An 18,034-nucleotide genomic window follows, 5' to 3' on the forward strand; every position below is an offset into this window, starting at 1 on the left:
AAATTATTTCATAATTAGAATTATATATATATATATATATATATATATATATATATATATATATATATATATATATATATATATATATATGATATAATTTTAGTGATATGATTTTGTATAATTTTGATAATTATATGATAATATGTTCATATGCGTGTGTATGATTAAAATTATTAATCAAGGGATACTATCATATTGATTTTGAATATATTGCCAATCATTATAAAAATTAGATATAGTTCTTGATGCTCCAAAATTAGGATGATCAATGTTTAATTTATGTACTCAATTGTAATACCTCATATTAAACAAAGTCTTGCTGATACAATTTCTTTATTCACATTATTTCTAAATATTGATATTTTTAAAACATTGCAGTCTATTAAAGAATATATCAATAGTATAAAGTTGCTACATATTTTAAAGTTGTTATAATAGTGCTTAGATTTCTCATATAAATCTTAATTATACTATTCTTTTCTTTTTACAAGTATAGTGTAAGAATGACATTTGTTAGTTCATCTTAAAGGCGCACGAAAGTAAGCTCAAATTTTGATATGGTCGAGATTTGAATGAACTTTAACCCTTTATATTTTCTTTTTGTGTGTTCTCTTTATGTCTTGCCAAATATTTTCGTCATAGATAATTCACATGAATTATATTGGAAGTATTGAATATCTTTGAATTACACAAATGGATTTGGACATAAAATGTATAATAGAAAAGCTACCGGCTTTTCTCTCGGGCTTGTACTACACTTATATTAGTACAATCGAAGAACATGTCATTGTAAACCAATAGTTTACAAATTATACTTAAATGTGTCGTTGGTAAAAACCGATTGGGTCATCTCGGATATAATATGATGCGAATAATTTGTACTGAAGAACCAGAAGTTTCTTCAATCCAGTAAATTTTTGTGTGTTTCTAAAGGAAAATAAAAATTTGAGAAATTGCGTTTGTATGACATTAACTGTTGCATTGACTAAAATATCATGCATATGTCTCTACTCACAACCAGAAGTTTGTGAAATTATTTTCTCAACTAATTAGACTAAGATCTTGTTTTCCGGGTTTTTTAGAAATTCCTATATAAGTATCACATATATTATTAAAATTGATATTGAATATCATGTAATATATATTCATAAAAAGAAAATGGACCCGAAGATCCATTCTTTAGACGTCTAAAGTTAATTATATGGTTGATACTTATGAGATCATCAATTCTAAATTATATATTTGAAACACCCAAAGTATGATATTAAGATATTTATTCGCATTAAGCCAATAAGATACTATATCTTAGTCCTCCCTAATTTATTCTAATACTTCTCATCTAAGTGAACATTTGGATGTGTTGTGTATATTCCAATTGCTCCAATATAATACATTAAGATGAGTCATGAAAGAATATTGGAAAAATATAATTAATATGAATCTCAATTTTGAGGATATAATTTGAGAAAATAATCAAATACTTGATTGCAGCCCAGTAGGCTGATTATCACTTGATAAATTAATTTTCCCAATATTAGGGGGAGGGAATAAGCAGCTGAAATCATGAACAAGAAGTTCAAATGAACAGATGAAATCATGAACAAGAAGTTCAAATGAAAAATTTAAAATACATTGTTGTCTTGATCCTCGTACAAATCAATATGAACCAAAAGTTCAAAATATTATTCATTTGCAAAGTTTATGAAATAAATTATCAGCTGATAATACTCCACTCGAAGTGGATTCTCCTGAAGCGTAGTATGAAAGTCGGTTCCAATGTTAAAAGTCCTTTACTAAGAAAAGAAACTAAAGATGACCCAAGTGAGGATATGAAAATGCTAAGAGTACTTTGACCTAATTTAATTTTTAGTTCCATAAGAACAAATCAAGTACTTGAAATATGAAATAAAGAGATCTCGATAAATTATGTCATGGATGAAATGGAATGGAACCGAAATTGAGATAACCAAATAAAGTCAATATTGACAATGTCTTTATATGCAATATAGCGCTAAAAGTTATCAATGATAACGAGGATCATGAGTCAAAGTCTATTAAAGATTGTAGACTAAGTGAGAATTGGCCAAAATAAATATATTCAATTGAAGAAGAATTAAACTCACTTTAAAAGTAACTCACTTTTGGACCTGTAGTCCGAACACCTCAAGGTGTGAAACTAATGTGATATAAATGAGTTTTTGTGAAAAAAAAAATAAGAATAATATAAAGTTTGATTTATTACTCAATGATTTTCACAAAGACCTAAGGTTGATTTTGATAAAACATATTCACCAGTAGTGAATTCAACCGATTTTTGATAATTAATTAGCCTTGTAACACATGAAGGGCTTAATTTGAACATGATGGTTGTAATGACATCTTATCCATATGGTTCACTTAATAGTGACATTTACATGAAACTCCCTAAAGGGTTCAATATACCAGAGACACGTGATTATGGAACTCGAGAAAACTACTACATCAAATTGAACAAGTCTCTGTATGAGCTGAAAGAATCTGGATGCATGTGGTATAATCGCCTCAGTGAATATTTACTAAATGATGAATATACAAATAATTCAATTTGTACTTGTATTTTCATAAAATGATGTGGAAAAGAATTTGCAATACTAGTTATCTATGTGAATGACATACATAGTATTGGAACTCCTGAAGAGCTTCCAAAAGCTATAAATTCCTTAAAGAAAGAGTTTTAGATGAAGGACCTAGGAAAATTAAAAATTATGTCTAGGCTTACAAATTGAGAATTTGGACAATGGAATATTTGTACATCAGGAAGATTATATAGAAAAGTGTTGAAACACTTATATATGGACAAATCACATTCGTTGTCTACTCCAATGATTGTTATATCATTAGATGTAGAGAAAGATCCTTTCAGACCTCAAGAAAATGATTAGAAAAATTGTTTGGTCCTGAAGTACCATATCTTAGTGCAATTGGAGCACTAATGTACCTTGCTAATTATACACGTCTCGATATATCGTTTGTGGTCAATCTATTACCAAGATACAATTATTCGCCTACATGAAGACATTTGAACGGAGTCAAACATATACTTCGTTATCTTAGAGATGCTGGTTACTTGTCAGATTTTCACAATGGTAGATCAGAAAGAGGTTATTTGTTTACATGTGATGGTACAACCATTTCATGGAGATCTATGAAACAACTCATGGCAACAACTTCATCAAATTGTGCACAACCATTAGCACTACATGAAGTCACTTCCAAGAAGAAATTTTAAGCAACTACTACAAATAATATCGTCTCACATGTAAATGTCTGCATGAGGGGGAGAAATACATATGTTTTGCACTCTTTTTTCCTTCACCATGGTTTTTTCCCATTGGGTTTTCCTGGTAAGGTTTTTAACGAGGCAATTCACATTCAAAGGATATTGTACTCTTTTTCCTTCACTAGAATTTTTCCCACTGGGTTTTTTCTAGTAAGGTTTTAACGAGGCATGTCTTTAATGGACATCCAAGGGGGAGTGTTATGAATATTTATGTTAGTGGATGTCCATCCATCTCCTAGTTTTTTATCTTCCTATTCCATACTTAATATGTGTTTAATATGTGTGATTTTCTATCTCCCTCAAGTCCTATAAATAGAGACTCATATTACAATGTAAAGCACACTTGAAATAAGATAAGATAATATTGCTCTCTTTCTTCTCTACCTCTCTTTGATCTCTCTATTGTTTTGGTTAATTTCATAACAAATACTATAAATTATATTTGAACAATTTGTTTAAGTCCTTCAAAATCCTATAAAACCCTCTTCCAATACAATTTGTTCAGTTTCTCAAATTAGGGGGAATAGGGTTTGAGAATAAATATAACTCTTTCAAAACCCTCTCACCCTAAATCCTTCAATTCTTTTCTTCCCCTCCTTCCCTTTTTTCAAAGTTCTCTCATCCCTTCCTCTCTAAACTCTCAAACAAAACCTATATAAACTCTTTCTAAACTATATTTTAATAATTGTGAAATTTGAGATTTTCACAATGAAGTCGATGTATCGAAAATCAAATGGATAATTTTTCATGGGCATCTTGATTAGGATGACCAAATATGATTTTTAGAAAATATTTTTCCTTTTGCATAATCAACCTCCAAATGATCTAAATACACAAATATTTTATATTGGTTGACAATCCAGAAAGAAAAAAAAAAACAAACATTTTTATAGGCATACTTAAAAGTTGATGGCCATCTACCTCTAACTTTTGTAGAATGAAGAGCATGCCAAAATTCAAAAGATAATATTTTAGATTATGAAATTAATACATTACCATATTGATGTAGGAAAGATGATTGCACGTATCAAAGAACCAGTTTGGCGTTAGAAAGGTTCTGCAGGAATTGTGATGTTTAATTTGTGCGGCAGGAATTATGGATAGTGGCAGCATGGAGAATCTGGTGTGAAAGAAATCGGTAGATTATTTGAAGTTGTCCATAAAATCCCATAAGAAGACATACACCCTCATTTGGGTAAGCAATGGCTCTTAAGTTCGAGTAACACTAGCCTGCAAAATTCATATCTCCGTCGAAAAGCATTACATATAAGAGGTACTTTGTGATGTTTCTTGATATGGATGTTTGTCATATATTTATTTGGTAGGCTTTGGTAGTTTAATACTGATATCACTTATCGAGGACGAGATAATATGATGATGTTTACATGGGGTACACATAAAATTGTTATGGCTCTTATTTTGCACTTTAATAAGAAACTAGGAGGAAAGAAATCTACTTTCTTCACTACTATTACTAAAAATAATACATTTCATGACGAAGCTTTCACCTCAACCAGAAAAAACATCGAGGTATTATGTCCAAGGCACGCCATGTTTTATTTTTTAATGAAAACAAAAACAACATATTCCCTTGATTTTTAACATAACTGAGAGGAAAAACAACACGGGACACGCTTCAAGTTCCATTTATTGCAGTTTATGTTTTTATTTTCTTATAAGTGAAAACTAAATTTTATATCCCTTTGATTTCCTTAATAACCGAGGGATAAAATAATAAGATTTTACTATAAAAACAATTGTTAAGCAGATTTTACTTTAATTCTAACTTATATGTTGTCGCCCCAAACTAGTACGTATCATTCTTTGGGATGGATTGCAAGACAGAAAAAATCTTCAATGTTCTTTTATCCTTGAACAAAACACTTTTTCTGCCCTTGCAATCTATCTCAGATAATGGTGTTGATGTTCTTTTTTTGGAACAACTCTATATTAAAGAAAGTTGGAAAAGTTCCCTATGATAGACTGCAAGTGCAGAAAATCATTCATGCTCCCAGGTTAAACAAAGAAGGATGTTCAACCTTTCAAAAGATATATGCAACAAATTCTGGAAATGCAGCGTTGATGATGAATCTAGATTTTTTTAATATTCTCTGTAAACAATGTAATGTTAAAAAAAATACATTATTCACCTCGATGTTCTTTTAGAATTGAGGGGGCTTACTTATCTTATTTTTCTATTTAAAAAAGAAAATGTGTTTCCCCTCAGTTTTTTTAAAAAATCTGAGGGAATATGTAACACAATTACAACATCGAATCTCTACCCTACATTCTTAAAGGAACAACACTCAAGATATTGCCAAGACATCAATCCATAACATACTATCTACATCCACCACTATATATCTTTCTTGTGAAAGCATTTGTCTTGATAACATTTGCTCAAGATAATGAAATTTTGGAACTGAAATAAGCTTGGAAAAGTTCTCTATCATGAATTACGAGTGCAGAAAAAACATTTTCAATGTTTAGAACTGATAACTCCTTACTTGGAGCAAATATCTCCTTAGAAGTTGTTTTCATACAATCCATAGAACTTCAAAATAATGAGCACAAAATGTATCAACAGAATCTGGATTACACCAAAGATGTGTTGTTCTCCAAGAGTAATAGCTATTATGATAACACTGTATTTGTTGTAATATTGTAATTTAATATTCTGTGTAAACAATATAATGTTAAAAAAAACGTATACACATTTTACCTCGGTTTTTGTCAAAAACCGATGGTAAAATTTTGGCATGATAATTGAGGATATTGATCATCGTTCTTTAGCAAATTTGTGTCGTCCATTTCATGAGTGTCAATAGGGGTGTTCGCGGGCCGGTTTGGTTCGGTTTTGAGAGAATCCGATACCCAAACCGATTAAAATTAAATGGATTGGTTTGGATTGGATTTATAAATTTTTGCGATAAAGCCCAAACCGAACCGATCCGAGAAACAACGGATTGGTTTGGGTTGGATTGATCGGGTAGATAAAAATTGCAAAAATATTTTTAAAAAATAACTTATTTACAAAAATTAATTTTTCATAATATTATAAAAAATATAATATTAATAGTGTTCAAATTTAAATATTATACTACAAATTTTTCTCTAATAGATTCAAAAATATCTCACAAAAATAATATCTAAGATTAAGAATTTTGAATCTATAACTAGTCACTTGAATTAATATAATAATGAATGTGTTTCATAACTTTATGTTCATTTATCATATTACACTATCAATTTTCTAATAACAAATTAAAATAGCATAACTTGTCCACACACAACATTTTATTTTTTTCTTATTGAAGTTGAATGCTTTGTAGTAATTTTCATGATAATTAATTATGGTTGGTTTGGGTTGGGCTTGCGGGTAGAAAGTTGAAAATCCGATGCCCGAACCGATTGTCATTGGATTTCATTGGTTTGGTTCGGTTCTTGCCCGAACTGAAAAAATATCCAACCCAAACACTATGGTTTGGTTCGGATTCTGGTTTGGTTCGGATTTACCCGAACCAATGAACACCCCTAAGTGTCAACACTTAAAACACTTCCATTAGTGATCTGCGTGAAACCTAACAGACACCCATTATCAAAGCATTCTGAATATCAATAATTGTTAATGAAACATATAACATAAAAACTTTGAAGCATAAAGAACTTGGTAAAGTTCTATACGATGGATTGGAAGAGAAGAAAATAAATTGTGTTTAAGGTTTGTGTTCTTCAATAATTCTTTTTTTACTGTGTTCTTCAATAATCTTATATTCATTCATTTAACTAACCATTTTCTTATTTTACATTAGAAACAAATAAATGCAAAAGGAATCTGGAATATATTGCATCCAACATTTTATCTTCCCCGACATTTCAATAAAACGAGGATCCAACATTTGATATTCTCCAACCGTGATGACAATAAATCGAGTTCAAAAATTGTTATATATATATAGAGGAAGGATATTCTTACTCCAAGAGTAGGTTATCAAGACTTACTCCTCATCATGACCTTTGATTCTTTTCAATCTAATGGCTAAAATTAATAAGTAATTAAATATGGAGAGAGAAAAATAATACTCATTAACTTCAACCATTAGATTGAGAAGAATCAATGGTCATGAGAAAGAGTAAGTCTTGATAACTTACTCCTGGAGTAAGAATATCCCTCCTCTATATATATATATTTGATATTGTTAAATAATAATTTTAATATAAATAAATTTAATATTTAAAATGATGATACAACTCATTTAATTTAATTTATATTTTAATATTCATAAAATAGTGCATTGCAATTAAATAAATATAAACATGTGCTAGCTATATAAATGAAAAAAATTAATGTACGGTGGCTGATCATGAAGAATTTTCATTTTTCTGGGATATAATTATTTTAATTAAATAAGTTAATTATTTTTTATTTTTTAAATTAATTAGGGTTAATGAACTTTTTGGTCCCTCTAAATATTGTAGATTTCGTTTTTAGTCCTTCCAAAAAATTTCTTTAAGAAATCGTCCCTTCAAAAATTTTTGTCTAAACTATTGGTCCCTAGCGTCAAATTTGCTAGAGATTAGCTACGACTTTAGCCACCGATTAGCTACGAAATTTGACGTTAGGGACCAATAGTTCGGAAGAAAAATTTTAAAAGGGCGATTTCTTGAAGAAAATTTTTGGAGGGACTAAAAATGAAATTTGAAATATTTAAAGGGACGAAAAAGTTCATTAACTCAATTAATTATAACTGTACAATATTGAATTAAATTAAATCTTCTATTCCCCACTTAGGATAGAGCGGAAATGATTTTAGAACAAAACCATGTTTCTATTAATTATAAATTAGATTTAAAACCATGTTTTATATTGTATTAGACAAATAAATGATATCAAAAAAATGTGGCTCAAAACACAAATAGGCTTTTTAAATTAGAAGAAGGGTATTATAGACAAGTTAATAAGAGAAGTTCATGTCACGACTTTCTTTGCATTACAGGAGAGAAATAGAAATCTTATGGGCCCCATGAATTTTAGATCTCTCTTCCCTCTTTCTTTTCTAACCAAACAGGAGAAGTATGACACTTCTCTCATACTTCTCTCTTCTCTAACTCTCTTTTCTCCAATTCTCTCATACCAAACAAGCCCTTAAGGACTTGTGCAAAGAAACACATCTGTTCAGGTAACTCAATGTTATTGTGTAATGTATTAATTTCTTCCCTCAAAATAGTGGAAAAAAAGACGAGGAAGATTACTTGCACAAATGGTCTTTGCTGAGAAACTTTTCCAAAAGATACGTTGGAAGTTGTTGTAACCTTTTTGTGAAACAACTTTATCTAAAACACCTTTTTCATATTAGATATCTACTGAGTTGTTAGAGCAGACGCAAGGAGATAAGTCAACTCTTCTTGAGCCTTGCGTTATAAAGCGCTAGTTGACTTTCTTCACAATCTTGCTTTGACAAAGTAGATCTTCTTCAGAGTTTGAATATTGTTCAGAAGCTTAGTTTTCCAATCTTGGTCTTTAGAGTCTAAGTCATAAGATTTTGAACCTTTAAAATCTGAGTCATCAACTTCAAAATCTGAGTCTTTAGCTTCTCTTCATATGCTCTTTCAGGGACAAAACCAGGTTAAATTTTAGCTAATGATTCCGCACACTTGAACATATGTTATGATATCCCATTGTTCTTTTAATACTTTGTTAATTATCATCAAAACTTAAGGGATATGAACAATTTTGTTCCAACATACACATCCTCATGAAATTTTCAATGTAAAAAACCACTATTCACATCAAGTTGGTGAATATGCTAATTATGGATAGATGCAAGAGCTACAATTGTTCTAACTCTGGTCAATTTTGCAACTATACAATATGTTTCAAAATAATTTAGCCCTTAAATCTCATTGTAGCCTTTGGATACCAACCTAACTTTGAATCTTCCAATGGTTCCATCAGTATGATGTTTTATCATGTATACCCACTTGCATCCAATTGGCTTGGCATTTAGAGGCAAATCCATAATTGTCCGAGTACTTGTTTTCTCATGAGCATTAAGTTCAACTTGCATAGCTTGATTCCAACATTCAAACTTACAAGCCTCATCATATGTTTTAGGCTTAGTGAATGAAGTCAGGGACAAAGAGTGATGGCATTGTGGTGTAGACAACTTAGAATAAGACATGGAACTAGAGATAGGATATAATTTACCTTTGGACAATTGTATTAGGTGTTTAGTTAGAGTGCATACACAATGCTGTAAATATGATGTTTTGTATTTGATTCTTGCATAAGCATGCAATGGTAGATGAGATGCATTGATTTGATCATATGTGTTTTGGTTTTAGATATATGTGATATGTTGGGAATATGAGTTGGTTGATGTAGGTTGGACATGTAAGTTAGTCAGTTGATAAAAATGATGGGATTGTTGCTTGAATTCTTTTGGAGAATAGTGTTAGTGGAAGTGTCGTTGGGACAAGTAGTATATAGGTTTGGATCAAGTAAAAAAAGTTTTTGATTAGAGGTAGTGGTTTGAGGTATGGTGTGTAGTGTATGATCATGTGATGAATATGAAGGATAATATGTTCAAGAATGTGTGAAGTTTGTGTTCGAATATCACATGATAATATGTGTTCATGAAATAACATATTTCTTGAGGTAAAAAATTATTTGGTATGGAGGTCAAGGAAAGCATAACCTTTCATGCCATTGGTATAACAAAAAAAATTGATTTTCTTTCTTTAGAGTCAAGTTTGGTTCTCTGGATGTTTAAGTTAGAGTCATATCATATGGAACCAAAAACTTTGAATGAAACAATGTCAGAAGCATTTGGAGGTGAATCCACATTTGTTCGAGTACATGTTTTTACAAGAGGATTAAGTTCTACTTTCATAATTTGGTTCCAACTCTCAAACTTATAAACCTCAACATATGTTTCCTGCCAAACCTTTTCGACGCGCGACTTCTTCTTGGATACACACAACCATACTTCATACATCAATATCCTCCACCTATGAAGAAATAAACCCCGAGTTCTCTTCTTGATAAAGAGCCTAGTCTTTTTGATACTCATGAATGTCACTAACATTGAAAGTATTGGACATATTATTTGAATTCAAGAGATCCACCATATAAGCATTATCATTGATCTTTCGGGTCACTTTGAAGGGTCATACTTGCACCGTTGCACGAATGACACTTGCTGTAAGTACCAAATAAAAACCTTTCGTTATGCAGAAACACCATCACATCGTCTCCAATATTGAAATATTTAAATTTCATGCATTTATCTCGCATATGAGGCAAATTATTTTGTAGTTCTTATACGGTTAGTTCATTGAAATCCTCTTGATTCCCTAGCACTTATTCTAGAGTTGTTGTTTCCTTGTTTATAACACTCACTAGCCATTTAATCACCACTAGACATAAAATTTTAGTTTTTTTAATTGCCTCATCAAGCTCACTTTCACTTTGCGTCATCACGAAGCACTACTACAAATAACACATTTTACCTCGGACGCCAAATGCATTTAACCTCGACTACAAAAGTGAGGTAACTAAGGGCGTCATGAAAAGTATCAACTTTATCCCTCGTTTTTAAAACACCGAGTGTCATACCCCAATTTTTGCCCTATGTATTTCATTCATTTGGATGTGTCGCACACATTTATCATTCAATTATCACATCATTGTATATTAAAAAAGTCAACATAAAAAGCTTGCATCTTTTCATATTTTTTCGTGTTACCATTTGTTCGTTTTTTATTTATTTTTTAAATGGTTAATAAATATTTGCTTTTATCATTTTAAAAATATAAAAAAGGTTAGTTTTTAGTATTCAATTTATTTATTTTATTAGAATTAATATTACTTTTAATTTAAATTTATTTTAATTGTTATTAGTAAAACAATATATAAAAAAAGAGTAGAAGTTTAAGTGTATTTTGAAAATATAGTTTAGGCCTATTTCCCATTTTATTCCTTAAAACCCATAACATATAAAAAAAACAAAAAAAGAATACAATATCAAGGCATTTTGATTCTATTGCTGGGTTACATGAATTTACATTAGGTCACCAAGAAATACATCCATTTACATGATAAAAATTGTGCCCACAACCTGCATAATCAGTCCAAAAAAAACCCGCACCCTTGCTGTCCAAGCTGTACAAATCAGTCCACCAAACTTGTCTTCTTGCACTACCTACTTGTTGCACACAGCATGCCAAACATTGCACAAAAATGGCACGACAAAATCCTGCATAAGAAAGCAACAAGAACGGTTAATTAAAATTATTCAAAATTCATTCCAATTTCCCCCCAAATTTCCCATAATTTACGTATAAGACATCAGTTACAGCACAAGCAGAAGGGGAGCCACAAGCCCACAACAACCATAGCAAGAAACCATCCTTGAACCTCTGCTCAATACTACCTTCAAATCCCAACAGAAAACTCATTCTGAAGCTATCATCAAACATGTCAACAAAAACCAACGATAACCTTCACAAACTCACTCGCACCTCAACTTCACCTAACGTACCAAACTCTGCCCTCAATAGCTCTCAGACCTTCATCTCAAAATAACAAATATACCAACCTACATTCACTCCGCTAATCTCACATTCATCCTCAACAACACTCAACATACGACAAACACAAAACAACACAGCAACACACAAATAGAAGTGGAAGAGAGACGAAGAGCATAGTAACCGAAAGCAAAGGAGGAGAAGAAAATACCTGGTTAACGTTTATTTTTCCCGTTTTGTGTTTTTCTATTTACGTTTTTATTTCATCCTTGTAACTAGTAATCATCGAATCAGAAATTAATATGGATTTAACTTGGGGGATTATTGGGGTTTAGGTTGTTCTGTGTTCATGATTTTTGTTTGAAACTGATCGAGAGAGAAAATTAGGTGAGGTTTGTTTTGGGTTCTTGGCCAAAATCCGGTGGAGAACGAATGAGTGTTTTTTCTGTTATGTTAGAGAAGAAAAGAAGATTATTGTGTATGATCTTGTGCAAGGCGCTGGATATTTGACTTATGCTTTGTTTGGCAATGAGAAGAAGTTGTGAATAGAGAAATAGATAAGAGAGAGTAAGAGAAGAGAGAAATAGATAAGAAATAAGGGAGATTTGTGTTATTGTTTGGTATAGTAGAAAGAAAAGAGAAATAGAGAAGAGAGAAATAACATAAATATGTAAATGACAAAAATGACCTTATGAAAATTAATAAATAAAATATTAATTAATTATATTTTTCATTTGAATTAATTAAACCCTAACTAATTTACTACAGACTTTATTTAAATATTTACACCTTATTTAAATATTTAATATATTCGTATATTTTAATGTAAATTACCTATTTGTTTATTCATTTTATAAAATTTGTAATTACCCATTGTTAGCCATTTATTTAAATAATAGTTGTTATTATTATTATTATAAAATTGAAAAAATATAGTAATACAATAGTAAAGTAACGTTCTGCTATCGTAAAACTATGACAATGAATTTTGCTAAAAATTGAGATGATGCTACTTTCTTTGCTAATTTGCGAAGAAACAAAAAGGTGGTGGGACCCACCATAATTTTGTCTCTCTTTTGTATTTCATTGGTGCTCCAAACAGAAAAAATTCTCATTTCTTGCGTGTCTCTCTCGTCGCTATCTCTCTCGCTTATATCTCTCTCAAACCAAACACACTTTTTGGGTTTATGATTCAAACTTGTCCGCGTGAGAAGGGGCTAGCGGATCCGAGTTCAGAATCCGGTTCGACCCATTTTCTTCTTTGTCTCTCTTAGTGTTTTTTAAATTTTCTTGGGCTTTACACTTCAATTCCGGCACCTTCTTATTCTGGAAAGCACCCCTCTGGCCCAAAGGTTTTTCTTTTTCTTTTCTATAACTATTTGCTTTATATACTTGATGGCCTCTTAAAAACACAAAAATATTTTCTTTTATTTTAGTAATAACCAAAATAGTTATTTTATTTGTCAAAAATGATTTATTTCTTTTAGGTAATTTATAAGAAATATGTATATAAATTTTGTTCAGAATTTAAGTATTTTTTTACTTAGAACATTTTCTAATAAAAATTCCAAAAATACATTTAATAATCGAATCGAGTTTGATTCTTAATGGATGAAGAATGATTTGTACGTACTTGTACAAGCTGTTCTAAAGCATTTGGGCGATGACCGTTAATACTTTGTTTGAATGCTTTGATTCCATTTGAGACCCTTTAAAACTCGATTTGTCTCACCTTTTTTTTTTTTACAAAAACACCTCCAACAATTGAATTGAGTTTGGTTTTCAATGGATGAATCAAGAAGGATTTGTACGTACTTGTGCACGTTATTTTAAAACATTTAGGTGATGGCCGTTAAACCTTTATTTGAATGCTTGGACTCCATTGAAGACTCCTTAAAACTCGATTTGTTTCTCCTTTTTTACAAAATGCCTTTTAATAAACGAATTGAGTTTAATTACTTATGGAAGAATCAAGAAGGATTTGTACGTATTTGTGCAAGTTGTTTTAAAGCATTTAGGCGATGGCCGTTAAACCTTTGTTTGGATACTTGACTTCCATTAAAGATCTTTCAAACTCGATTTGTCTCGCCTGTTACAAAACAAATTCAATTCATTAAATCATCTCTTTTTATCGCCCAATTGCGAATCTATTTCATCACCCAAGAGGGGTTTGTACGTACTTGTGCAAGTTGCTCTTCAAAGCATTTGGGCGATGGCCGTTAAGCATTTGTTCGAATGTTTGATTTCTCTTAATAAACAACTTCAAATTCATTCAAACCTTTTGTCGCTTTAACTTTTCATTTCAAAAACCTTTTGTCACTTAGTCAAATTCAAATGCAAGCATACTTCCACATGTGAAGATCAAATATTTTCCACTCGAGTGCGTTGATGGCCAAAATCTTGTTTTAGTCTTCCATTCTTGTAGTGATGCAAATAATCTCTTATCCATGTGCGCGTAGTGTTGTTTCTATTTGAACGCGATCGAGTACCTTTCGCTAAAATCAACCAACAAACTCGTAATTTTTACCCATAACTACGATTGCTTTGACTTTCCCATTGCATGAGGGAATACGTAGGCACAAGATGTAATATTTTGGCGAGCACAATAAAAAAAATCAAATTTTGTTCCTTTCTCATAATAAGAAGAACGCAAGTAAATATTACGCTAACATCCTATCACAAGAATAACTAAATGGTTCACATCGAGTACGATAGATGTGAGGGGTGCTAATGCCTTCCCCTTGCATAACCGACTCCCGAATCCTGATCTAGTTACAATGACCATTTTATCCATTTTTCTTTCATTGTGGGTTTTATCATTATTTTCCCTTTCCTCTGGAATAAATAAAATTTGGTGGCGACTATGTTTTGCACCTTTTGAGTGTTCGATGCGCTCGTGGCGCTATGATTTTTGGCTGACCGCTACACCGAGGGGGAAATGTTTATGCATATGGGTTCGAAACCCAACTTCTGCAATTTTAATACTTTGAAAACTAGCGCATTATACCTGTCGATTTATCAATAAATCTGAGGGGTAATATTGATATTTTTTTAAACTCGTTCAAAACTACAAAATATTAATAAAATTAATTTTTTACCCATAATATTACATTGTTTACACAAAATATTTTTCTCTCTCCATATTTAATTACTTATTAATTTTAGCCATTAGATTGAAAAGAATCAAAGGTCATGATGAGGAGTAAGTCTTGATAACCTACTCTTGGAGTAAGAATATTCTTCCTTATATATATATATATATATATATATATATATATATATATATATATATATATATATATATATATATATATATATATATATATATATATATATATATATATAGGAGGGATCAAATTACACCCGAAGAGTTACACCACGAGTTACACTCGTTCAATAACTACATCTCGAAATAATATTTTTTAAATTCAACCGTTGGATTGAAACATAATATCATATAGATCATTCCTATAAAGTTTGAGCTTAATCTATAATGATTTACTATGTCATTGAATAACATCAAAATTAACGTTATATGAAAGCTCATTTTGACGTTAATCTTTGGATATCTTGATGATATAGTAAATCATTATAGATTAAGCTCAAACTTTATAGGTATGATCTATATGATATTATGTTTCAATCCAACGGTTGAATTTAAAAAATATTATTTCGAGATGTAGTTATTGAACGAGTGTAACTCGTGGTGTAACTCTTCGGGTGTAATTTGATCCCTTCTCATATATATATATATATATATATATATATATATATATATATATATATATATATATATATATATATATATATATATATATATATATATATATATATATATATATATATATATATATATATATTCAAATAGTTTATTTTATTTAATTATTTAAAATTATATTAACTAAATTAAAATAAAAAAACATTTAAATAACATAAAATTATATGAAGGGTGTTTTTATCATTTTATAAATTAAACACATCTCTTTCTCTTCTATTTCTCACTTCTTTCTCTTCTACCAAACAATATTCAAATCTACTTTATTTCTCTCATACTTCTCTCTTATCACACTCTTTCTCACCTATTTCTCTCTTAACAACTTCTTCCCTCAACCAAACACATCCTAAGAGTTCTTATCTTTGCATATCTTATATGTCTTAAGTGTTAAGAGTCTTTGTGTGTGTTGTGTTTACTTTTACACGTCACCTCTGATTGTATATCAAGTGCAATTGTTATCTATTTTTCTAAACTGTTTGTATATGGCCTAGGAAGTCTATTGCTAGTTTGCTTGAGTAGTTAAAGTCACTTGTACGTGTTTTAGCAGAAATATCTTTATAGTATGATTGAGCAGTTAAAGTTGCTTGCTAGTTCTCTTGTAGTACAAGAGGACTGGACTACTCTCGATTTATGGAAGAAATCTGTATAACTGTGTGTCACCCTTTATTTCTGCCTTGCTTCTGAACCTTTAAGTTCCACTGCTAACATCTTTAAGATCAGATTCAGAACTTATTAAGATTCTGAATTTAGTTTTCACAAAAGTTAAAATAATTAGCTATACATAATTCACCCCTTCAGGTAGTGAACTATGTCTGTATCACTGGGACCATTACTAACAATCATTCTACCACCAACATAAGCAAATTGCTACTCAGAAACAGAAAAGCAGATAATGAAACCAACCAGCAAATCATAAAACAGAAATTAGTAGCACTAAAAATAAGGACATCGCAGAGCAAAATTAATCCAATATCTCATGGTGAGAATTTTCTAACAGCTGGTGAGTGATGAAACATTTGCATTGATAAAATCGCTCTCAGCTAGGAATACACCTAACCTTAGCTCCAAGCAATTTCACAGTAAATTAATTAAGTATAAAAATCAAACGAAAGAAACGTATGAAAACAAACTGTATAAACTAAAACAAGTATTCAATAACAAAATCACTGCTTCAATTTGATTTCAACTTTAAATTTAGGGTTTACTGAATATACATCAATTTCATTCAGCATTACAAGAGTTCTACATAAACCTAATCATTGTCATAAACAAAACGAAAATCACATTTTTTTTCAAATTACACAGTACAAAAGAAGAAGGTAAAGAACACTTCTTCTTCTTCTTGTTTAACCTCCGAAACCATACAAGGTTCTTCCCTGTCTCTTGAGAGCGTAAACAACATCCATAGCAGTCACCGTCTTCCTCCTTGCGTGTTCGGTATATGTAACAGCATCACGGATCACATTCTCCAAAAAGATCTTCAAGACTCCTCTTGTTTCTTCATAGATCAATCCGCTGATTCTCTTAACACCTCCTCTTCTCGCCAATCTCCGAATAGCTGGCTTTGTGATTCCTTGGATGTTGTCTCGCAGAACCTTTCTGTGCCTCTTTGCACCTCCCTTTCCAAGCCCCTTGCCACCCTTACCACGACCTGACATTTTCGATGGAAAATTTGTGATTGACTATTTAGGGTTTGATTTGAATTTGAGATGAAAATGCTGAATGTGATTGCGCTATTTATCAATATGTTGCAGATGGAGGAAGAAGAGGCTTATGAGAATTTAATTTGATCTCTATCGTTGAATTCGGGGTAATCGACGGTTTATATTGGTGATCCGTGTATAGATGGGTAAAATGCTAAGGACCGTAGATAGAATAGTATTAACGGTGAGATTTGGATTTTCATTGCATTTACGGATCAGCGCTTGGTTTGATGGAACCTTAAGATTGTTTTTTTTTAATAGTCATATTAATATCCAAATCTTTATGGGATTCTCAAATCATGAGATTATAAATCTTTTTACAATGTTTTTTATTCTGTTAAATTTTGCTTTTATTATTCTTTTGATAAATAATATTATGTAATAAATTTATTGAGAGATATGTATAGTTAAATATAGATAGTAGAAAAATAAAAAATAAAAGAAATTCATAAAATTATTTTTGGCAAGTATCATTAAAATTCTAATTTCCACTTAAGAAACAAAAGAAGAGGAAACTTGTAAAATCATTTTATTAAGTAGTCAAAAGGAGTATGAAGAGATATAGTTATTGGAATCATAAATAAAAATTAAACAAAAATATTAGAGTAAGGCATAAATAAAGCATAAGAGATAGTGTCACAAAATAGGTTCGGTCTGTTGGGCAAGTTCGTTTTATCTGTACTTTTTTGTGAGACTGACTAATGT

The 18,034-nt window shown here is 30.7% G+C and overlaps 1 protein-coding gene across 1 annotated transcript; it reads right to left on the minus strand.

The window, feature by feature from the left end:
• Positions 1-16,776: 16,776 nt before the first annotated feature.
• Positions 16,777-17,344, minus strand: LOC131618463 (histone H4). The gene has a single exon (XM_058889682.1). The coding sequence runs from the start codon at positions 17,282-17,284 to the stop codon at positions 16,973-16,975; it is 312 nt and encodes a 103-aa protein (XP_058745665.1). The 5' UTR covers positions 17,285-17,344; the 3' UTR covers positions 16,777-16,972.
• Positions 17,345-18,034: the final 690 nt, after the last annotated feature.

This window comes from Vicia villosa, linkage group LG7, assembly GCF_029867415.1.
Source record: "Vicia villosa cultivar HV-30 ecotype Madison, WI linkage group LG7, Vvil1.0, whole genome shotgun sequence".
In the NCBI taxonomy this organism is placed as follows: Eukaryota; Viridiplantae; Streptophyta; class Magnoliopsida; order Fabales; family Fabaceae; genus Vicia; species Vicia villosa.

What these genes read in the sequence shown, in the direction of transcription:
- LOC131618463 (XM_058889682.1), bottom strand. Translation starts at nt 17,284, where the DNA reads ATGTCAGGTCGTGGTAAGGGTGGCAAGGGGCTTGGAAAGGGAGGTGCA.